The sequence below is a fragment of the Psammomys obesus genome, unplaced genomic scaffold, assembly GCF_907164565.1.
Source record: "Psammomys obesus unplaced genomic scaffold, mPsaObe1.curated_primary_1811, whole genome shotgun sequence".
NCBI classification, from domain to species: domain Eukaryota; kingdom Metazoa; phylum Chordata; class Mammalia; order Rodentia; family Muridae; genus Psammomys; species Psammomys obesus.
The window spans coordinates 4,804,160-4,829,269 of NW_026592732.1; the positions used below are offsets into that span (position 1 = coordinate 4,804,160).

Genomic DNA, 25,110 nt, shown 5'->3' on the forward strand with positions numbered 1-25,110 from the left:
TTAAAGGAAGGGGTTTTGTAAGGTTGGGAACACTTGCCTAGTAAGAGTAAGGTCCCAGGATTAATCTCCAACACTTCAAAAGAAAGAAGTGAGTATTTCCATCATAGTGATAAATGTAGATATTTAAATTGACACAGCATTATGCATCAGATAATATGTCAGAACATTACATAACACCACATCATCAGGTACTGCATATTATGTTATTTTTTAACTAAAAAGTAAATACAAACTTAAAGCTACAGTTGCAACTCTTCCTGACGTTTAGGGGTTCAGACAGACAGCTTTATCTCCTTATATAAAGACCTTACATACTCTAAACCATTGCCAAAAGAAATTTATAGGCTTACCCATTCAATTTCTACATTTTGAAATATTCTTGATGAGTATCTTGAACAAAATGCAAACAAGCAAAGAAAAAACTGTGTTACTAAGATACTTACTCTACAGCACAAAGACGAACAATAGACGTAAACCTTGTGGTCAACTTGTGTCTCCCCAGTCTTCCTCCAGCTGTCATGGAAGCTACAATTTGAATGTTCTCCAGACCAACCCATTCCAGATTTTCATCATAAAATCCCTGATATGTCAGCACCTATATGTAAACAAATGTCCTTTAGATCACTCTAGTCATATTAAGATCATGCACTGGTTCCTTAGCTCCTTGCTGTCACAAAGTATCTCACACAAGCCACCTCAGGCAATTTGTGTCTTACAGTTCATGAGAACACAATCCAGCCCAGCATGCCTGGAAGGAGACTGCTGGTGCCGCTGCACCCAGAGTCAGGGAGGCGGTGACACAAGCTCTGCCACCCACATCGCTGCGCCATTTGACGAAGTCAGGGCTCCGGCAAGGCCAACAGTGCTGTGCACATTTAGAGTGAGTCTTCCTGCTTTTACCAACCAATTCAAGAAAGTCTCCACACACCGACCAAGAGATTTCTCTGTATGGTCATTACAAATCTTGTCAATTAGACCATCGATTAATGATGACATGCAGTATTATCTAAATTTTAAATTACTTCTAAGTGCAACAATCAACCTTTATTTAACTCAGTAATTTAAAATTGAAAAATTTTAAAGTTTTATATCCTGAAAAATGGAATTGTTCTACCTTGCATTCAGTTAATGTTATCTGATTTGTCCTCTTTCAAAATGTTGTGCACTCCATTAAACAGTAAAATCCAAATAGATGTATTGGTAATAAATCTATTAGCAATTATTTTAAAAAGGCCAGGAGTCGAGAAATAATAAGAAAATTATTTCAGGCTTTTCTATAACTATATTATCAATCTACAGCTGCATAATCCATACAGAGCTAGCTCTAAAAATCAGGAGTTTTTCAGATGATATAACGTACAGGAATAAATGTTTTACACTGAGTAAGAACATGTGACACAAAGCCAAGAAGGAAAGGGGGAGTGCACCCCCAGGCCCATAGAGGAAAGGTAACGACTGTCAGAGCAACCACAGCCAAACACGCCAAACATGAAAACCTCCCTAATAGCAGACACTGACTCCCCTACAGTTCCCCGATTAGGTAGGGAGGGCAAGTAACAGATTCCAAATGGGGAAGGACTAACCTAAAACAGACTTAACTATTTCATGAACTTCAATTCTGATATGTGCTAAATAAAACTAAAAAAGAGAAGAAAAGCAGATTTTGTATCTATAAGAAAAAATACTGGTTCCAATTACAGGTAAACGTGTCAGCTTGGCAAAACGTACCTGCTGGAGAAAAGCCACCAAAGTGCTGGTCCCCCACTTATCAAGCTTGGGCAGGTTGATATCTTTTAGGTACAAAACAAGTCTTTCACAATCTTTTGGTCTGTATACTCGACCAGTATTTGTACTGATTACCATGCAAGTCTGGCTCAGTTTCTGCAGAAGATGCCGAGAAGTAGTCTGAGCACTGCAGTGCACTGTGGCAATCTCCGTGGAGCGCAGCTGAGAGAAGGCATACCTGAGCAGCATCCTACGAGAGACAAAAGACACTGGGTGACATCGCACAAGAGACAGGCGATACTGGTGACATCTCACTGGGAAAATGTGTCTAACAAAACACTCTTAGCACTCAAGATGAAACTGGTATCTTTTTCTAAATTATTTTAGATTATGTTGAGAATGAAAATAACGAATATAGATATGGCTTCCATAAACACCAAAGTAACTCTCTAAGTTTTAAACTGGTTAGAAAATGTGTATTTTAAAGTATTCCTAGAATTCCTGTAAATCTCCTAACTTCAGATTTACAAGGTATATACAATACATTACTTTTGTTAGCCCACAGTTCATGTAAAGATTTTAAAATCCACAGGAGTTTTGTTTTCTTAACTACCCTGACTGAATAGATTTTTTTTAAAATTATTACTCTGCCAACATACATGTAAAACTAATAATTCAGGTTTACCTCTAAAACATAAATAATGTGGGCATAAAACACAAGTGGCCTGCATTAAGTTAGACACTATTTTTAGTAAGAGAGCTGCATTCAAGTGTTAAATTTATAGCTAAAGCACACATAATCTGTAAGTGTATATCATGGACTCAACTTCTGTTGTGACTGTATGTATTTTATACGACCACACAATCTGGCAGAGAAAATGACAGTTTTTTCTGTATTCATTTTTTATTAAACAGAAGTTGTGGACATTCCTGGCAAGAGACCACTGGGGCTCATGGCCAGGGGGACTTCGGCTGACATAACTGTGGAAGTAGTGTGGAGGGTGAGCGGCCTGATGCGGAGCCTGCCTGGAGACAAACAACCAACGGCGGGCTCGGAGATGGTGTGGAGGAACCCAGTTAGTCACCCAAAGCTCTCTACGGTGTTCTCTCTTCCGGGAATAAACCGTCTGCACTGGCTCCCCCTCGGTTGCATTCACCCAACTCCCAGTGCCTGTGTAGTGTAGTGACTCCGGTGCCTCTCAACCCCTCAGCCTGGACCCCCTGTCCTCACCCACAGGCTGGACCCTTGGGAGGAGGACTAACAAGAAGTGACAATGAATAGTGTGCTTCATAAAGTCTACATGCTTATTAACCAAAAACATGTAATATAAGCTTATGAGCTTTCAAATCTTTGGGGAGAAAGGAAATAAATTCACAATATGTACCTCTGAAAGCATTTTCTTACCCTTTGCCACACCCCTCTGGTCCTACGAGAATAAATGGCTGTTTAGTATCAGAACTAAGCCAAGGTTTGAAATAATCTAGACCTCGCTGCATGTCAGGAGTCTGAATGACAGGGAGGACGTGGCCACTGCTGAAGTCATCAGCTGTCAGGTTTTCTGGCTTCTTCAGCACGTAGGATGCTAACTGTCCTCGGTCTGGGTCATAGTAAGTATCCATTGGTCTGTGAGAATCTGGAGGGGATTCCCGTGCCCAATTAAAGACCTTGAGAGGAAAATGTTTTAATGAGAGGAAAATGTTTTAATGAGGATTTTTAACATATTCATCAAAGTAAATATCATAGTAAATCACCTTGTTAGAAAAAAAGTTTATATATACAATACTTCTAAGCAATCTTTAAAAATTAAAATAGTATTTTACTTCAATATGATCTGAAGTAAAATAAAAATATATGCAAAAATACCAATTTGGTAGGTAGCTATACATCAAGTTATAAAGTTATAAAAAATATGTCTAACTTTAATAGTTGTCTCACAAATTGCAGACTTCAAGCATGCTAAAGCCCTTTATTTCCAACATTCACCAGGACTGACTTCAGTTACACCCACAGCACTGATGAGCAATTTTTCTCCTCAACACTGACAGCGGCTATCTGAACATGCAGGTAGACACAGAGCAGTGTAGACACAGGTGTTCAACAGTAACAGTGAGAGGCAAGAGGACACACAGCCACAGAGAAGCAAACATGGCAGAGAAAGCAACAAACGACATTACTAAGTAATAGTGAATGGAACACTGAATTGGTCTTATTTAATTAATCCAAAAAGAGAAAGTCCCTTCGGGGCCTGAGTGATGGTAAGGGCCCTGCCTGCTCTTCCAGAGGACCTACGTTCAATTCTCAGTGCCCGTATGGAGGCTCACACTTATCTATACCCCTAGTTGCAGGGGATCCAACATCATATTCTGGTCTCTACAGGCCCAAGCACACACATGGTGCATAGACATACATGTAGGAAAACACCCATACATACAAACGAAAAAGAAAACAAAAGTCCCTTATGATATAGAAATTGGCTTTCTAACCAACTGGTTCAAATACAATCTGACATCATTAAAGAAATAATTAAATACCCTAGTTTCTCTAAGTTCTAACAATATTCTACTCTAAAGGATAATCTTAAAACTGTATTCTTATACAATTAAAGCTAAATAAAATGATGGAACGCATTTATATGGCTAAATAGGTTCAAACCTCATTTACACTTTTATGTTCCAAGCCTTAGCTTATTATTAAATTCCATAAATTTTTAAGATATTCTAAGTTTGATATACAGAAACATATATACACACATGAACATGCGAGCAGACCCATACAGATAAAGATGTCCTGTCAGTCTACCAACATGCATGAATTTATAACTTAAAGTTAGAGTTACATCACTGTGTATTGCAAGTTAAGAGTCAAGAAAAGCTGAGAATTATGGCTGAAAAGAGGCTGAAAATGTTACTTACCTCCTTGGTAAACTCCAGACGTGATTTCATATTCAGATTTCCACCCAGTCCTCGGATGAGATTGATAATAAACTGGTCATGATCGCTGCATCCATGGAGGTGGGACAAACCGTTCATCACCGTCCCAACCAAACTCGTTTCTACCACATAGTCATTCTGTTGATTACAATTCATGGAGCCAAGGCGGGAAAGACAGGTATTAACTATACAAATCAACAGACCTCTGCCAAAATCCCTTCACATTCATCCCTCTCTTTTATATAGGAAGTATGGATGTTATTCAGTTTACATACGTACTTTGAAAATACAAAATCTCAACTATAAATGCCAGGATTCTCAAATATATACATGACGTATTTCTTCAACCTGAAGAATATACATACATATTTTAAAAACTTCAGACAATTGCCAAGGTGTGTTAGTTTTGTGCTTTGAGGCCTGTCTCCAATGTGTAAGTATCATTAAGTTACAGTCTTTAACAGGCAAGATCCAGTTGGTACAAGCTGAGCTCTAGAGGCGACCCTTATTTACACTAACATCCACCCCTGGTTTTGGCCTGTTTTCTCCACTTCCTTTTGCCAACAAACAACATGAACACACTGATGGAAGGTGCCCCAGCCACAAGCTACAACTGCCATGAGCTCCATCAACCCTTCTCTGTTTCCCCGTCATGACAGACTAAAGGTTCTAAACCTATGAGCCAAGATTTCTTTCCTGCCTTAACAGTAACTACTAAAACGTACAAACATAACCTACTTATTGTTCCCCTCTCCTCCATCTACTCTAGAACGTAATCATCTTACCCTTTCATATCAAATGTCATAACTAAGTACATGCTATCTAGAATTACACCTTCATTCAAACATTCACACAGACATTAACATCACGTAAACTAGTAGATCTAGTGGCACTGCTAGAATGAAATAATTTATCTAGAGAAAAGATGCAAGACGCAGACATCAGAAATCTCAGCACAAGGGCCCTATTCACTCACTTTGTTTAACAAACTTGCACTGAAAATTCACTAAGAGGCATGACAGGTAAATGCAAACAATGGGTGTAGGGATAGAAATAAGTAGGAGAAACACCTTCTTCAGGCTCAGGAAACAGGGAAATCTTCCTTCTCTAAGAACTGGGGAAACTAATTAGTTTGCAATATTTTAACACTTATCTTAATTTCTCCAGCTTTCATCCTCACAAAGGAAAAAAAGCAAACATAAAAAGCATCAAAAACTACAACGAATTTTCAACTTTTAGGTATTTTTGATCAATATCTAGATCAAGTTCAGACTGACAGTCATTTGACCACAAAGAAACTATTGATTCTCTGTTTAATATGTTTACATTTTTCATAAAAGTAATAACATGAAAAATAGCCATGCCTTCATGGAAACCCACTGCACTCTTGTACTCATGCCTCATGGTGGAGCACTCCAAGACAGCAGTTTTCCTCTGTGTTGGTGAAAGGTGATGGGGTGCTCATGCGGTACTCTCGTGCCCCAGATAAACCCTTCTCGAGGAAGGAAGGTTCTCACTAGCTTAGACTTTGTATTTTTAGAGGTCTATTTTTATTGCATAAGCAAATGCTTCAAATATTACTGTAAGTAACTCACTGTCCCTTTTGATTTTTAGTATTAGCTTAATAATGCAGTTAACATGATATGCATGTGGGTAATTATTAGCAGTAAAATGAAACAAGATTGTTTCTCTACTGGGAGAAAAACATTCAAGCATTCAGGCTTTTTACGTAAACTCAGCAGGATTCTATAGACACAAAAATGAAGTCATTGTAGGAGTAGCTAGTTAAAGTAACATAAGTTTGCAGGACAGGAGCAGCAGTGCTGGCATCTACTCCACACCTCAGTCCCAGCAGAGCTACCACACCAGAGCAAAAGCAGGCCCAACTCCTGACACTTCACACTGCACTCATCACGAGATACCATGGGCAACTCACCTGCTTCAAAACCCACTGTAAAGCTTTTGAAAAATAATCTGCAATCCAGTTTTCAAGATTACTTCTGTATTCAATAGGCTGATTTCTCAACCAAGACTTTATGAGGGAATTAAGATCTGTCTCTTCATCACTACAAGAGATTAACACAAATATACAAGTTACTTAGGAAGACACTGTCAACTTCAAATTAACTCCTGTTCCTACAGACATCATTCTATCAAGTACTTCATCTGTTAGCACAGACAGCTGGCATCAGTGACATCTGTGTGTGTGTGTGTGTGTGTATGTGTGTGTGTGTGTGTGTGTGTGTGTGTGTTTGTGTGTATTGTAGAACATTAGCAGTTCTCAAGACCCTATGTAAAAGTTTTCACTAGGAGGATGATACAAGATTCCCCGATCTAAGATGGGAGCACTCTGCAGAGTCTTCGTACAGGAATGTACTGCCCTCAGGGCAACTGTGCTGTGCACTCCTAAACTACTGTGATCCTTGGTGTTTCCCCAGGGCCAGATATGTACAGTACCACTGTCTGACCTCCTGGCTACTCCTGCCATCCTGAAAAGGACTCTGGGATTCCAGAGATATGCACACCCGGCCTACTAGTCACAGCTCTACTAACTGTTTTAAGAAGACCAGCAGGACCTCACAGGATCACACAGGTTAGAAACCCATGCACTAATTCCCTACCTATAGATCCAGCTGGGACACAATCAGCACAACAGAGCTGTAGGCTAAATGTGGCAATCCAGCACCCCTGCCCACAACTAGAGCTCCTCTGACATGCCCGAGAAGCCCAGCAGGCTCTGGGAACTACCGGCCAACACCAGGAACAACCAGATAGCTAAGGGCCAGTGTAAAAACACAATCAACAAAAACCATGGCATTATGGCAACAAGTTATAGATATCCTAACACAGCTGAAACACAGAAAAATGACCTTAAATCTATTCTTATGAAGCTAGTAGAGGACTTTAAAGAGTAAATGAAGAATCCCTCAAAAAAATACAGGAAAACATAATCAAACAGAGGCCTTCAAAAAGGAAATGAATAAATCACTTAAGGAAATACAGGAAAACATAAACAAGTGAGGGAAATTAATAAAATGCTTCAAGACATGAAAATAGAAATAGAATCGATAAAGGAAACACAAGCCAAGGAAATCTTGGAGATGGAAAACTTAGGGAAGAAAACAGAAACACAAAGGTAAGCATGACCAAGAGAATACAAGAGATGGAGGGGTGAATCTCAGGCATAGAAGATACAAGATACAATTGGAGAAATTGATACATCTGTCAAAGAAAATATTAAATCAAAAAATTCCTGATATAAAACATCTAAGAAATCAAGAACACCATTAAAAGATGAAACCTAAGAATAAGAGGAATAGAAGAAAGATAAGATTCCTGGCTCCAAGGAACAGAAAATACTCTCAAGAAAATAGTAAAAGAAAACTTCCCCAACCTAAAAAAAGATGCCTTTAAACATACGAGAGTCTTACAGAACACCAAATAGATTAGACCAGAAAAGAAATTCCCCCCACCACATAATACTCAAAACACTAAATGTACAGAACAAAGGAAAAATATTAAAAGCTGTAAAGGGAAAAGGCCAAGTAACATATAAAGGCAGACCTATCAAAATTGCATGTCACTTCTCAACAGAGACTATAAAAACCAGAAGGGCCTGAGCAGAAGTCTTGCAGATCCAAAGAGACTACATATGTCAGCCCAGACTACTATAAAGCAAAGCTTTCATTACCATAGATAAAGAAAACAAGTTATTTTATGACAAAACCAAATTTAAACAATATCTATGCACAAACCCTACAGAAGATACTAGAAAGAAAACTCCATCCCAAGGAGGTTAACTATACCCAAGAAAACACAGGATATAAATAACTTCACTTCAGCAAAACCAAAAGAAGACAAGGACACAAATACACTACAACCACCAACATTATTATAAAAGGAACTAACAATCATTGGTCATCAATATCTCTCAACATCAATAGACTCAACTCTCCAATAAAAAATAAAAAATAAAAAAATTAAAAAAAAAAACACAGGCTAAGAGAAGATGCGTAAGAAGGACCCAATATTCTGTTGCATACAAGAACCACACCTCAGCAACAAAGATAGACATCACCTCAGAGTAAAGGGAGGGAAAAAGGTTTTCCAAGCAAACAGACCCAAGAAGCAAGCCTGAGTAGCCATCCTAATATCTAATAAAATTGGACTTTCAACCAAATTTAATCAAAAGAGATGAGGAAAAATGTAATTTTCATCAAAGGAAAAATCTACTAAGAGGACATCTCAACCCCAAACATTTATGCCCCAACTACAAGGGCATCCATATTTGTAAAAGAAGCATTATTAAAGCTTAAATCATACATCAATCCCCACATATTAATAGTGAGAAACTTCAACACCCAACTCTCACCAATGTACAAATCATTGAGACAGAAAGTACAGAGAGAAATAATGAAACCTACAGAGAGAAATAATGAAACCAATAGATGTCATGAACCAAGAAGCTAAACAAGGAGGACCCTAGGGAAGATGCTTTAATCCTCATTCAAAAGGGCAAACAGGACAGACATCAGAAGCAAGAGAAAACAGGAACAGGACAGGAACCTACTACAGAGGGCCTCTGAAAGAATCTACCCAGCAAGGTATCAAAGTAGATGCCGAGTCCCATAGCCAAACTTTGGGCAGAGTGTAGGGAATCTTATGAAAGAAGGGGGAGATAGAAAAAACCTGGAAGAGACAGAGCCAAAGGAGAACAACAGAGCCAAAAAATCTGGACCCAGAGGGGCTCTGCAGAGACTGATGTGCCAACCAAGGACCATGCATGGAGATAACCTAGAACCCCTGCACAGATGTAGCCCATGATACTTTCTCAGAAAATTGGAAACAGCTCACCTCAACACCCAGCTATAATACTCCTGCAAATATACCCAAAAGATGTTCTACCATACAACAAGGACATCTGCTCAACTATGTTCATGCAGCTTTATTTGTAATAGCCAGAATCTCCAAAACAATTTAGATGTCTCTTAATGGAAGAATGAAGGAAGAAACTATGGACAAATACACAATAAATTACTACTCAGCATGAAATTTGCAGGCAAATTGATGGAACTACAAAAGATCATCCTGAATGAGGTAACAAAGACCCAGAAGACACACATGGAATATACTTATAAGCAGATTTTAGAAACATACTACAGGATAGACAAACTACAATTCACAGACCCCGAAAAAAAGATAAATAACAAGGAGAACCCAAGGGAAAATGCTTAAATCTCACTCAGAAGGGGAAATAAAATAGACATCAGAAGTGGCTGAAGAGAGAGAACAAGACAGGAGCCTAGCACAGCTGTCCTCCGAGAGGCTCCACCCATCAGCATATCGAAACAGATGCTGAGACTCACAGCCAAACATTGGGCAAAGCATAGGGAGTCTTGTGGGAAAGTGGGAGGAAGGATACAAGGGCCTGAAGGTGACAGGAACTCTACAAGACCCACAGAGCCAACCAACCAGAGCCCAGAGGGGCTTGCAGAGACTGAAGCACTAACCAAGGACAATGCATAGACTGGACCTAGGAGCCCCTACAGAAATGTAGCAGATGACAGCTCAGGCATCATGTGGGTTCCCTAGTAAGGGGAGCAGGGCTGTTTCTGACATGGACTCTGTTGCCTCGTTTCTGATCACTCCCGACTGGTGGGGCTGCCTTGCCAGGCCACAGGAGAAGAAGATGCACTCAGTCCTGATTCAACTTAATGAGCTGGGGGGGTGGGAAGGTAGGGCCTACCTTATGCAGGATGGGAGGGGGGGGAAGAGACATGGGACCAGGAGGAACGGAGGTATGGGGCTACAACCCAGGATGTAAAGTGAATTAATTAATTTTTTTAAGTTCTCATTGGATCTCTCCACAGATGAATGCTTAGCAAACATCAGGTGAAATAATAGAAACCCAAAAGGTCCAGACTATAGTACACAGCAGCCTAAACGTTATCTATAGCTCCAGTTTACATGACATCACACATATGTGCTGTGCCTCACATAGCCAGTCCATGTGCCACCACCAACATGCAGTCCTCTGCGGCAGCAGAGACTCTCTGCTAAGCAGTCAGAGCATGAGGTATAACGTTTTATCCTCCATAAACACTCACTCCTTTTGGAAGTCTTTCTACTATGTTTAATTAATTAATGGAAAATACAGAATAAATATTGAATAAAATGTTAAGTTTACCTATAAACTTATCCTTTACTATAATAGTCTCACAAGATTTTAACAGTGAATAAATGCTATTCATATAAATATTACATAACTATATATCTAAAATAACACTATTTTAATAATTAACCCTAATCAATTGAAGTTCATGATTAGTGTAATATAAATGTTTCCAACAATACTTGCAGTTAAATACTTTTAAGATATAATCTAAACCCAAGTAATTATAGCAATGCATCATTCACAATATTGAATAGCCTCAAACTGCCCTGAAATACAGGCAAAAAATAACAAATTCTAAACATTTCTGCCAAGCCATAACTCATTTAGGAAAATACAGTTGGTCCCAACATCAATGCTTTTCCAGTTCACTGGAAAAGTAAAAAAGCTTTTAGGAAAGAGGTTTTCAAATTGTAAATGCCAAGCTTAGTTTCTAGGACCTATATAATACCTGAGAATTAGTCTTGAAGTCTTATAAATTTAAACTCTGTAACTTGCTACTTGGATTTAGATACTATGTACGAGTGCTTACTTAGCATGCTTACACATCTGAATTCAACCACAGTATCTTTACATTTTTAAAGGAAATTAAGCGCATGTTATTTCTCTTAAAAAAAAAGAATACTTAAGAATTTTGAGGTTAAGATCAAATTACTAAAATAATTCACATATACTAAAACAAGCTCTGAATCAATTAAAATCCAACCAAAAAAGCAAGTGATAGATGCAATCAATATGAATATACTATTCTTTTTTCCTCCTTTGGTTTTTGAGACAAGGTTTCTCTTGGCTGTACTGAAATTTACTCTGTAGACCATGCTGGCATCAAACTCACAGAAACTCACCTGCCTCTGCCTCCTGAGTGCTAGGATTGAAGGTTTGTACCACTCCCACCCAGGTATTCACTCTATTCTTAATTAATTTAGTTATGAAACCAAAATGATAACTAAAAAGAATATTCTAATAGATAGTATAGAAATGATCTGTGGCTTACCTAAGAAATATCATCCCCATTCTAGATATTGTGGCTGGCGAAGCACAACTTAAATCATGAGTTTCAAATACAAAGTTAACATTTGGGCCAAACTGAATCCTTTCTCCACTGGGCATGGTGAGAAGTCGATTATCATCCAGAACAGAATTCAGAGATTCTATCCATTCAGGGTCAATGTCACCATCACAGATTATCCATGAGTTAACATCTACCTCCAAAACACAAAAATAAGAACTTTTAAAAAATCATACATACATACATACATACATACACACAGACACAGACAGACACACACACACACACACACATACACACACTGGGATATGCCAGATGCTGTAACAGTCCAACATAAGGAATAAAGTAACTTTGCACTAATTTCCATCTTAAGAGCAGAGGTGAGCAAGCTCAAGTGTCACAGGAAACAGAGCTGCACATGCTGTAGACAAGCTGTGGGCAATTCTGCATCTACTGTCCACAGAGCATCAACAACCCATTCGATAGCATTTTGTTTATCGCTAATCAGTCTGAACTTACAGTGTCCCTTAAAACATGGTATGGATGACAAGTATTTCTGTTTCAATGAGACACCTCTAAAATAATCTCCTGATCTATGTGTTTGGCCATGTCATGAGAATACACAAATGCTTGCTACACAATGACTCCTCTAGAAAACCTGGGAAACCTAATTTTCATGAGAAATAAAGCACTTTGAGTATGTTCAGGATGACCTGAAATGGAAAGAGCAGTAGACAGGTAGTACAGATGCTTGCCGTCTTTTCAAGAGCAAGAACATTTTATCCATCCTTCCTAAAATCAGAGTGCTTCAAATTGTACTTGAAAACAATTCAAAGACGGAAATGTCACCAATAGTGTGGGAAAGGGTAGTATGTGATCTTTATTTAATGTAGCATTACAAAAAGGAGGAGAAGGATGTAGAGGAAGAACAACAGCAACAAAAACAAGAAAAACAACAAGGAGGAGGAGGAGAAAAAACTGCACTGAAAAGCCTTCCAATGGCATCAATTTCTGAATGATTACCAATGGCTTTAATTAAAAAACTGCTAATTAAATTAAAGCTTGCCAAAGTAGCCTAATGTGATTCTAGTAAAAAAAAAATAATAATAATAATAATAATTCTCTTTAAAACCACGTCAATTCAAGTATGGTGTTGGCCCAAGCCTTTAATACCAACACTCTGGAGGCAGAGGCAGGCAGAGCTCAATGAATTCAAGGCTAGTGTGGTCTATATAGCAAGTTCTAGGCCATACATAGTGAGATCCCATCTCAAAAAATACAAAATAAAAACAAACAAACAAAAAAAAAAACCAAAATAACACAACACAACTAAATTAAGAAAACTTATACCAAGAAATAAATTGTTTTACCACTTCAAATTTCAAAATAACTAAGAATGACATGTTCATGCTGACAACTTAATGATGTTCAAATACACCAGTTAAATTAACAAGGCAGATGTCAACTAATTAATCCAATATTTTATATGCACTCAGTAAATCAGTTATAAATTATAGATTATATTTTAATCAACTTAGTCTGAGTTTTGATTATATTAAAAGTTGCTATCAAGTGATAAGTCAAGTGACAGCATGACCCAAGCATAGCTGGTGGTGAGTGCCTATAATCTCAGCATTTTTGAGGCTAACACAGATAGTGCAGGCCACCCTGGACTACTCTGTCTCAACAAAAGAACAATAAGAAAAAATTAGTAATGTCTACTAACATACCAAAAGAACATCATTATAAAGTGTTTTAAGTCACACATACACCTTAACAAGAACATTATAAACAGGCTATTCTATTCTCTAAGGTTAATAAATGAGACAGTGACCAACCTTGAGGCTCACGAACAACTTGGCGGGCACTATTTGTCAAAACACCATCAGACCATTCTCTTGTATCCATGTCAATATGTCCCAATAACTGATGTCTGGGCATAGCTTTGGGATTCATAGTGTACTGCTTTACTACTTTGCCAATTTTACAAAGTGCGGCCCTTAACATTCTCCAAAGGGTAGACTTGCCAGCACCACTTGGACCAACAATAACAACTCCCGTCCTCTGGCGCAACTGTTCGTACAATTCTAGAGCTTTCTTCATCTGGTAAAAAAAGAAAATATGTTCACATGTGATTCACCACATTCAACCATACTCTGTTCTATCGTCAAAAACACTTTTGTACTGGAAATGCAAATTAAGTCGGATTTCTGCATTGTAAAATAAAACCTCAAGGAGACCACTAGCTAAATAAATCAGAACACATTGACAATGAGATCTTTGAGCTCAGCATCCTTTATTTTGTTAAATCATTTATTCATTCAAACACATGACTGTACTCTGTTACTAATTCATACTCAATAAAAGTTACAGGGAAATGTTCAGTTGAAAGAATCACATGTGCCACATAGAGAAGTGCTGCTGGAAGAACCCTACTAATAAATTCTCAAGGTGCAACTAAAGTTCGTGTAATCAATAAGCAAGAGTTTATATGACCCATCCATCACAATAAGATGCTGTGATAAGCAGGAATAAAATGTTGAGCAGAAGCATGCAGAGATGCTGACTTTCATGAAGATTATTATCTGTTGAAGACTTAATACTAATCTAATACATATTAACATTAAACATGCACAGATGACAGAAGTGAGGACACAAAGAAAGGGTCCCTTGTCAGACCTTGAGTAAGATTAAAGTTGAAAGATGAAAAATAAAAGATAACTGATAAGGGCCATTAATAAGGACTAACTAGGAAAGGCATTGACCTATTCTAAAACATCCCCAACACTTACCTGATTGGGTATGACTTCATAATTTGCCTCCTCAAAGACTTGCTTTAATGCAGCACTTAGCTCATTGTATTCTACGTCTTTAAAGTCAATCCCAGGAAAGACATCTTTAATCAGTGCATCAAATCGGGTGCAATCAGCAAAGGTGAATTTTGACATTGTATTAAGCCTCAATGCTTGTACCACAATATGATTTTCATTAACTACAGGAAAAAAAAAAGTTTCATTTTAAAATTATTTTTATCAATTAAATAACAAAATAAGTAAGCAATAGCCTTGTTATTAATTACTAATTATTAAACAGCATGCTAGACACACTTATAAACAATAAAGCGTAAGTGCTACACTTCCCTTTCTATATTTTGACTGGTGAGAGATAAACTGCATGGAATTTGAATCACACTAAAAATCATTTCCATTTGCATCATTTCCATTTGTATAATGCTTTACCTTTTGTATCATATGCTCCTCTAACAATCAAGTAGTTTAGAAATAGTTATCATTATTATTTCAGTTTTACATACAGGAATATTAAGTCTCTAAGACAATGGCAGCAGTAAATGTTACAATTAGGATTCTAATTCAAGTAAACCCACTCAAGATTCATGTATCTCCAAATTTTGATGTAATTTGCAAATAATTTCCTTCCTGAAATAACAGTGTAAGCCAGTAGTTCCCAATTTCTGTGTTGCAGCTCTTTTGGAGGTTGAACAACCTTTGGGGGTCACCTCAGACCATCAGAAAACACAGATACATTACTATTTATAACAGTAGCAAAATTACAATTATGAAGTAATAATGGAAATAATTTTATGGTTGTGGGTCACCACAACACAAGGAACTATATTAAAGAGATGCAGCATTAGGAAGGTTGAGAAACACTGCTCTAAAAATAATCTGATTCATCTTGATCAAACTGGCTCAAAAAAAACATTCTTAGGCTAAGTGTAAATGCTCACATCATTACCAGATTCTTGTTTTGAAGCATATTCCAGACTAAGCAATAAAAATACAAGGCAAAAACATTATATTTGGGTTTTCTGTCATTTTCCAAAAATTGCTGAATATCAGTAAATAGATAGAAATAAGTGTGATAGCTCCCACATTTATTTCAAGCACAAAATTCTTTTTTTTTTTTTTTTGCTCAAGGGGTCCTCAGCTCCCGGGCTTTGTGGGGGGGGTTTCTTTTTTTTTTTTAATTTTATTTTTCTTTTTAGTTACATTTTGTTAACTCTGTGTCCCAGCTATATCCCGCTCCCTCATTCCCTCCCCAACCACACACTCCCTCCCTGGTCTCCTCCCTGCCCCTTTCCAAGTCCACTGATAGGGGATGACCTCCTCCCCTTTCTTTTGACCCTGTTTTATCAGGTATCTTCAGGGATGGCTGCAAAGTCCTCCTCTGTGGCCTAACAGACTGCTCCTCCCCTGGGGGGGGGGGGTGTCAAACAGCCTGCCCTTGAGATCCTGTTAGAAATAGTCCGTGTTCCCCTTACTTTGGAAAACTACTTGGTTACTGAGCTACCACGGGCCACATCCGAGCAGAAGTTCTAGGTTATATCCATAGATGGTCCTTGGTTGAGTGTCAGTCTCAGAAAAGACCCTGTGCCCGGATATATTTGGTCCTTGTAGAGCTCCTATCCTTTCCATATCATACTAACTTCCCTTCTTTCATATGATTCCCTGCACTCTGCCGAGGGTTTGGTTATGAGTCTTAGTGTCTGTCAAGCACAAAATTCATAACAATCTCTATTTACTACACATGAATTTTGAACATTTCTTCGAAATCATCAAAAATAAAAGTTATATAAGCCTTTCACAAAACAGCTGTCTACCTTTCCATGTCAAACTAGCAGAAGAGCTCAAGTAACTTCCTTGTGAACCATTAACATTTAAAGAACAAGGAAGGAAAAACACTGTGATGTGTGCCCAACAAAGTCTCCTGTGTTCCACTGAACAGCTATAATCAGAAACTTGGAGAACAGATTTCTAGAATGTCTGGACGCAGGATCTCATCATGTTTCCCAGGCTGGCCTAGACTCTCATCTTCCTGTTTCAGCTTCCTCAATTCTAGGATTAGGGGCAACCATCACAGCCTCTGAATCTACTGAACATTAATTTCAGAGAGCAAGGGGATTGGACCATTCTTTACATACCACTACTACTTCATATGCAATGTACCCTTGAATTTTCCTGTCAGATTAAAACTGGAAAAAAATAAGAATAATATATAGACTTTAATTTAAAAAAAAAAAAAAACACAGGAAAATCACTCAATTAATTGATACAAGCATACCACACTAATGTAAAATGTTGAAAATAGACAAGCTCTGCAAGGTTTACAGAAATTATCTATATTGTATCTATAACCTTTCAGTAAAACAAACCATTCTAAATTAAAGCACATTTTTAAAGTTAGGTACTTTAATTAGAATAATAAGCCATACCATCTTGTTTTATGCCATTTTTCTTCAACTGTCTCAGAAGATTACCACTTCCTCTCAGAACTGTCTTCAAAGCTCTCAATCCCCAATCATAATGCTGCTGGGGTGTCAAAAGTTCCCTAAATAGAGACGTAGAAAGGTTAATTTTGAAAGAAGTTACTTTTAGCAGCAATCCAAAGAAATGTAGATTGACACATAGAAATTATTACGAATTTTGTTCCTTTACACAAGAAAACCAATCACACCAAGTGATCACTCAGGAAAGCAACTGAACAAGGATAAACTCATCATGAACAGATAACTTTCCTAACGAAGCCATTGAAGGACAAGTAGCTATTTCTGTTATTCATGAAATCCTTGACAAGTCAGCTTACTCTTCCAGCTTTAATACAGACGTTTTGCTGAGCATAGAGGCACATGCCTTTAATCCCAGCACCTGGGACGCGGAGGCAGGAGGATCTCTTTGAGTGTGAAGCCAGTCTGATCTATAAAGTGAGTCCAGGACAGCTAGGGCTACAAGCTCACTGGAAAAATATGAAAAAAATGAGCATACAAAGCAATCATCAGAAACACAAAGTATGGCTATTAAAATAGAAGAACTCACCTAGCTAGGTTGAAAATCGCGACCAGCTTCCTGCCCAGTTCTTTAGCATCTTTGAAGCCCTCTGAATACAGAATCACTTCTGCTATAAGATCATTGTCTGGACGTGACATTGCCACTGGCCTGAAAAGCTGTTTGAGATTATCTGGAAGTTTTTGTCTTCCTCCATAACCCTTTCCAGCAGGATTCATGGTGATAAAAATTCCAGAATTAGAATTTATTTCGACCTGAAATATTAATTTAGAATACAGGCATCAAAGACTTTAAAAAGAGGAATCTTGTAATAACACAATTTCAACACATAAGTCCAACATCTTAGCAAAAGCAGCTCCAATATAATAAGTACATCCTTACGTAATGCTCACTGCGTGAGAATGGGTTTCCTTCATAAGTTTCCAGAGAACCAAAGTTTAAGAGTATATAACTCACTTCAGTGTCTTATTTACTAAGTGTGTCTCCGGTGTTCATGTCAAATAGTGATTAAAAACATAAGTTTTGAAAATTAGACAAACTTCCATTCAAATTAAAGATCCCTACACTTTTTGTTTTCAAGCTTGGTTTCTTCATCCATAAAGTAGAATAGCAGTATTTGCTTCCAAAGCCTAAACTGGGTATTAAATGAGATGGTATATTAAAGTGCTACACACAGTATGATAATTCAGAAACCTGAAAGCCGCTTCACAGCAACAGAGGTCACAGATCAGAGGCAACAGTGCCCAGAGAGCAATGTCTGAGCAGGAGTGAAGCCAAGCAAGACGAGGTGTCCCTACCTCTTTGCCAAGCAGCTCACATACGGTTCTATGATTCTTCAAAGCATCTTGAATGGTCTGGATCTGCATGGAAACAGCTGAAAGTACAGCTTCCTCTAGTCTATTGAACTCATCAAAGCAACCCCAGGCCCCACACTTCACCAATCCAACAAATATTCGGCCCATTGACTTCACATCAATGCCCTAAAAAAATAAAAACAATTTCCATTTAAAAATGATGAAAATCTCTAGTGCTAGTAATAATTTGATATTATGTGCAGATAAAGCAATCATTTCACCCACCAACGTCTTCTTTGTTTTGTTTGCTTTTAAGATAAAGAATGAGGCAAGAATAGTGGTGCATGCCTGTCATCCTCACCCTCGGAGGCTAAGACAAAATAACAGTGAATGTCAGTCCAACCCGAACAAAACAGAGCGGTCTGTGTCAACGACAGTCTGGGAGTCGGGGTGGGGGGAAGTTAAGAAGTAATCCCTTCAAAGTTCAGGGCAGTTTCAAGGACATTCTCAAAAGAACACAGAACTAAGTAAAGAGAAGACTTCGTTTCAGTTGTTTCAGTCAGAATAAGAACCCTACACTAAATGTTAAAAGCACAAAGATATATTTAGGATTTTTTTAAAACCAGTATTGTTCTTACTAAAAATGTTTTTCTCCAGTGGAATAGAAATATTCATGGCACATTTTTATTTTATCTTTTTTCTTAATTATTTTTTTATTAATTACAATTTATTCACTTTGTATCCCAGCTGTAGCCCCCTCCTTTGTTCCCTCCCAATCCCGCCCTCCCTCCCTCTTCTCCTCCCATGCCCCTCCCCCAGCCCACTGATAGGAGAGGTCCTCCTCCCCTTCCATCTGACCCTAGCCTATCAAGTCTCATCAGCACTGGCTGCATTGTCCTCCTCTGTGGCCTGGTAAAGATGTTTGCTTCCCTCTCAGGGGGAGGTGATCAAAGATCTAGCCACCAAGTTCATGTTAGAGATAGTCCCTATTCCCATTACTAGGGAACCCACTTGGATACTGAGCTTCCATGGGTTAAATCTGTGCAGGGGTTCTAGGTTAGCTCCATGCATGGTCCTTGTTTGGAGTATCAGTCTCAGCAAAGAACCCTGTGTTCAGATTTCTTGGTTCTGTTGGTCTCCTTGTGGAGCTCCTGTCCCCTCCAGGTCTTTTTATCTCCCCCTTCTTTCCTAAGATTCCCTGCACTCTGCCCAAAGTTTGGTTATGAGTCTCAGCATCTGTTTTAATTACCCTGCTGGGTAGAGTCTCTCAGAGGCCCTCTGTGGTAGGCTCCTATCCTATTACCTGTTTTCTGCCTCTTCCAATCTCCATCCCGTTTGTCTTTCTGAGTGAAGACTGATCACATTACCCAGCGTCCTCATTCTTGCTTAGCTTCTTTAGGTGTACAGATTTTAGTATGTTTATCCTATATTGAATGTCTAATATCCACTTATAAGTGAGTATATGCCCTGTGTATCTTTCTGCTTCTTGGATACCTCACTCAGAATGATCTTATCTAGTTCCCAGCACATTTTTAGATGTTTCTTCACAATAACTCTCCTTATCAAATTTGAGAAGGGCATTGTGTACACTGTGTACAGACTCTCTATATCTTCCTTTTTTGTTTAATTGATTTACAACTAGAATGACTTTAAACTGAATGTGGTAATTAAGCTCATGATGCTGGCAATTGAGATACTGGGGGAAGAGGACCGCATGGACCCAGGAGTTTGTAGTCTTCATAGACAATACACATTAATCAGCCAGTGATTTCAAAACAAAAGTCTTTCATGTGAATGCATGAAATAACCCAGCCATTTAACACAGTATGTTTTCATTCTTCCGTACCTCATCACAATTAAAGACTAGAACTTGTCTCCCAAGAAGTCCACCAAGAGCCTTTACTGACTCAGTCTTCCCAGTCCCAGCAGGTCCATAGGGATTCCCTCCAAGGCCCATCTTCATAGCTTGAGTGAGAGTTAGGTAGCACTTGTCTGTCAGTGGAGTATAAACCAGCTTGGGAGCATTCCCCTACATAAAGGAAGCATGGTGTTAGCTCACTCATGTTCTACTCCATACAAGTTGAAAAGTGAAACCTGGAACAGAGCTTCAGTATTTCTTATGCATACATACACTATGGCCTGAAAGATCTAACCAGAGTCAAGATTCCAAACAGTCTCTCTCATTCTTAATGGGGGCACATTCTAATACTACGATGGGTCCAAATATGTATTACACAGGAAATATGCCACTTCATATTTGTTAATTCACATAATTTAGTTCCTGAGACCTCAAAGTAAAAAAAAAAAAAAAAAATCTTTGAATTCTTATTAAAATGATTAATTTAAAAAGTGAGCCAGGTGCAGTGGTACACGCCTTTAATCCCAGCACTCAGGGAGGCAAAAGCAGGCAGATCACTATGAGTTCAAAGCCAGCCTGGTATACAAAGCTAGACAAGGACCTTGGCTGTCCTGTCTTGAGAAACCCTGTCTTGAAAAAAAAAAAAAAAAAAAAAAACAGTGAGTCTCAAGTTTTCTGTGCTATAGGAAGAAGATAACTCCAGTTCCTTCAGTCATTTGTAGAATGTGTTATTGTTTTCTTTAAAAGGTCAATTACCTGCTCCCCTGAAAAAGGCAGAAAGGATACAACTGGATTTTTCAGAACAAATTATATGAATTAGATCTTTTATCTGAAAAATACTTTTCCTTTCAAACCAAAACAACCAGCAAATACACTGTAGCACATTCCCAATTACAGTGCCACCTGGAATGATAGGCCTGCCGCACTGCTTTACTGGAGCTGCCTATATATAATTCACTTGAATTAAAGAGGATATGAAACTCAACACAAATGTTCCTGGAGGGAAAGATACATCTTAGAGAATTCAGTGACAAAGGTAATGTCAACATTTTTGTAAGTAGAATGTCTTGTTTTTTTCTTATATAGCACATCGCAAATTCTGACACAAAAGGCAGTAAAAATGAAAAACAGAAATAGAAATATTATGTTTTCCAATAACAATTTCCTTCAAATAGTTTCTAGCCAGAAAAACCAAATGCTTCTCCCAAGATTCCTACCTGGTACTCGTATGTATACTGAAGTTCAGAATCCACCATTTGAACATAACATGTGTGGTCACTTTTCATATAGAATCTAACTTGCTTCTTCCAAGCCCAGTCCTCAGTTGTATGAACTTGAACTTGGTTTAATTGCTTCACAATATCAATATTATGAATAATATCAAGAATTAGTGCTTTAAGCTTAAGCTCCAGAATTCCTGATTCTACACATAAAAACAAAACACAATGTTAGCGTGTGAGCTACCCCATGTACACACATGTGCTATGTGACTCTAAAAGGCAACTTCGAGATAGACTGCAATACTGTGATAAACAAGTCATGGAAAACAGAAGTCAGTAAGAAATAAGAAACACTGTAAAAGGCATAAAACTCAGTCGGATGAGGAGTCCAAGCGAGTAAGCACGCCCCTCCCTCTGTCTCTCTAAATACAGCAAAAACCCTACATGGAGTGGCTCTTATGGCTCAAAAAGTAAGGAATTGGGCCAGAATTATAACTGCTAGAAGGCCAACAGGAAAGTTACATTCTTTTGTTACTGCTCCTTTGGTATACCGAGTCCCAGGCCCTATATAGTCAGAAGTTGAGCTTGGTACAAAATGGAAATCTAGCAGGCCTCTAGCTAAAGGTTGAGAAACAGGAAAGTTCTCATGATACCTTAAAACACTGGCAACTATGACCCAGAAGGGCAGAAAGTTCCGCCAAGAAGGAATCTTCCTCAAAAATGTGAAGAGGAATCCTTCAGAAAAAGATTCCTTTTCTCAGAGATAGAGAGCACGTAAAGCTGTATTTTTGCTGCCATATCTGTTTAGGGCTTCCAGCTGAGTTCAGTTACACGTGGTCAGCCATGTTAGTCCAGAGAGAAAGAGGTAAAGCCATGAGTTTGTGATCATTTTTGTTCAGGTATCTCAGTTATGTTCAGTCATCTGATTAGTGCTAAATGCAAAGCTTTTTACTGTTCAATTTTAATGCAAGTGGTAGGAGCAGCAAGATTTGCTAGGTTCTCTATAAACTGTATCTGATTAAAAGATTTGCTTTGATTTTAGTTCAAAAAGAACAGATTTAAAGTTATACTAACAACTGCAGTTGGCTATACCTAGTGTCTTTGTTTAGTTTTTCTTTTACACAGTTTAAAACAGATAATAAAGATAGACAAAGAATAACTCAGATATGCTGGCCCTCAGGCTTGTCAGAGATCTGATAAATATGACATTTTAACTGTGTAAGCTTATTGTGACAGAAAGTCCTAAAATCCTGACAGTAGCTCCCCCAAGGTCTCCGAGAAGATTTGGGCACAACGACAGATGACTGCGACTCTGGATTGTGGTATGCTAACCACTGGGCAATATTGCCTCAACTGGCCCACTGCCAGGGCCCAGCCTAAGCTGTGGACAAAGCCGGGGACATCTGAAGAGCCATTGTCTCACATTGTGAGAGGCAAGGTGAGGTCAATCTCTTCTGTTCCTCTTTCCACAAAAGCAGTAAAAGCAGTCTCTCACCTTCTGTGCCTGGCTGGACAGCCTCTGTTCAGGATGCCATGAGACAGGAGCGAGGGACACTGCCTAGGTGATGGACTAAGTAGTCATCTCTGTCATTATGATTGACACATAGATTGATATATTTATTTAGCTTATAACTTATCCTTCTCAGGTCTCTGAACACCTTGATGGCTATGCTAAGCTTACAGTAGCTTTACAGCTAAAAAAAGACACTTAGATCCACTGTTAGTTCATTGATCAGTTCATTAGCTAAAACTACTAGGTACTAGATCTCTTATTTAAAAAAAAAAAACAGGTTTGCCTTGCTCACAAAATTCATGTTTCTTAAGATATATAGCTAGATAAAAAAAAAAATACGGAGCCTATATAGAGTCTGAGGATATCTAAAAAAATATTTCAGGGTTAATAAATACAAAAAAAAATTAGAGTGTCTAAGTTAATAAAAATAGTTTAAAACATGTTAAAAATGAGAGATACTTTAGATCTCTCCCCCTCTTTGCTACTGTTGTGCTTATGTTAAGAGATTTCAAAAGTTCAGAGTTTTGGCATTAATCAATAGAGTTCTGATTATTCAGTCACCAGGTTGAGATTTTAATTTCCTTTGGTTGGCTTCTGGAGATAGACACACTTAAGTTGTATATAAAGGTTATAAAACAAACAGCTGATACTTATTCAGTGGGATACAGTTTTACCTGTTACTCTCAAAATGTCCAATTTGCTGATATGTTACTTTTCTGAATATTTAAAATTATATATTTCCTTTTGTGTACTAAAAAATTTTCATATAAGTTTCAGGATTTGACCTGGATCTGACATAGCTCAAAAGGATCACAGATGAGGTTTTCCCTAATCTTTCCAATTTAATAGATAAATTTTAACTTCTGTCTCCAGTCTAAATTTGTCTCAGCAGATTTTCACCTGTTTAACTCTGTTCTGGGATCAGCTGTAGACTACAAGTTGAGATCTGGACTTCCTGGAAACTGACCTGATTGCTCCCTGCCTCTTCCGGTGGATCAACTAACCAGATGCTTGGGACTGCCCTATTACCCAGCCTTTAACTGGCATTTCAGCCTCCCTAGCTCCTGATGCCTACGGTCCAACGGTCAGCATCGAAGAAGCTCCAGAAGACGGATCTCCGCCCAAATCCCCCCTAACAGGCTGAAATGCTAAGTCAAAAGTGGCTTCCTGGCATTAGCTATTATCTTGAGCATCTGCTTAGCTGCTGACCATACTAGATTGGTAAGGGATAACATGGCTAAACACAGAAATTGACTCTTCCTAGGCCCGAGAATGAAAGATTCCATTCTAAGTTAAAAGAAAATGGGGGAATGAAAGACCCCCGCCTCACCCTAAGTTAAACATAGCTATGAGAAACTCTGTAGGCTAGGTGGGGAACTGGAAAATTACTAAGAAACTCCCAGCTGTGTCACCCACTTGGGATATCTGCGGTCAGGCTGCCCCAGTTGAGCTAAAAACAGTTTGTGTTAATCACCCTCATGGATATCTGTGAGACTGTTCCAGTTAAGATAAGGGTCCTAAGAAAAACAACAGGTTACGGGCCACGTCAAGGGGTCATCATGACCATTTTGACCACCCAGTTCCTGGAATCTTGGTGTCCCTGCCAAACTCTGACTCAAATTGTGGTCTCATTTGAATGTACCAATCAGCCCCCTGTAACCATGCCTCTCGCTTCTGTACCCGCGCTTCTGTTCTAAAACCCTATAAAAAACCCCAGCTTTCCACCCAGGGGGCGCGCAAAGTCCTCCGAGTGACTCTGCTGCCCCGGGTACCCGTGTATCAAAATAAAAGCCTCTTGCTGTTTGCATCCGAATGGCCTCATTGTTCCTTGGGAGGGGGTCTCTCAGACGAAAGATATCCTCCGGGGATCTTTCAAGTACAAAGATAAAAAATTTAAATATAAGCCAGGCAGTGGTCCCAGCACTCAAGAGGCAGAGGTAGACAGATCTCTGAGTTCAAGGCCAGTCTGCAGAGCAATTCCAGGACAGCCAGGGCTACACAGAAAAACCCTGTCTCAAAAAAGCAAAGAAAGAAAGAGAAGGAAGGAAGGAAGGAAGGAAGGAAGGAAGGAAGGAAGGAAGGAA

At 38.6% G+C, this 25,110-nt stretch overlaps 1 protein-coding gene across 2 annotated transcripts in view; it reads right to left on the reverse strand.

Moving 5' to 3' along the window:
- Window positions 1–25,110, reverse strand: part of Dync2h1 (dynein cytoplasmic 2 heavy chain 1) — a 204,942-nt gene that overhangs the window by 142,242 nt on the left and 37,590 nt on the right. For both annotated transcript variants that reach the window (XM_055615497.1, XM_055615496.1), the window contains exons 32-44: window positions 21,511–21,716; window positions 20,282–20,464; window positions 18,439–18,621; window positions 17,672–17,895; window positions 17,071–17,186; window positions 14,630–14,829; window positions 13,676–13,940; window positions 11,823–12,030; window positions 6,593–6,722; window positions 4,639–4,794; window positions 3,131–3,390; window positions 1,729–1,975; window positions 444–595 (exon numbers count right to left, since the gene is read on the reverse strand). In XM_055615497.1, the coding sequence (XP_055471472.1) occupies window positions 444–595; window positions 1,729–1,975; window positions 3,131–3,390; window positions 4,639–4,794; window positions 6,593–6,722; window positions 11,823–12,030; window positions 13,676–13,940; window positions 14,630–14,829; window positions 17,071–17,186; window positions 17,672–17,895; window positions 18,439–18,621; window positions 20,282–20,464; window positions 21,511–21,716 (2,530 nt within the window). The remainder of the gene's footprint in view (window positions 1–443; window positions 596–1,728; window positions 1,976–3,130; window positions 3,391–4,638; window positions 4,795–6,592; window positions 6,723–11,822; window positions 12,031–13,675; window positions 13,941–14,629; window positions 14,830–17,070; window positions 17,187–17,671; window positions 17,896–18,438; window positions 18,622–20,281; window positions 20,465–21,510; window positions 21,717–25,110) is intronic.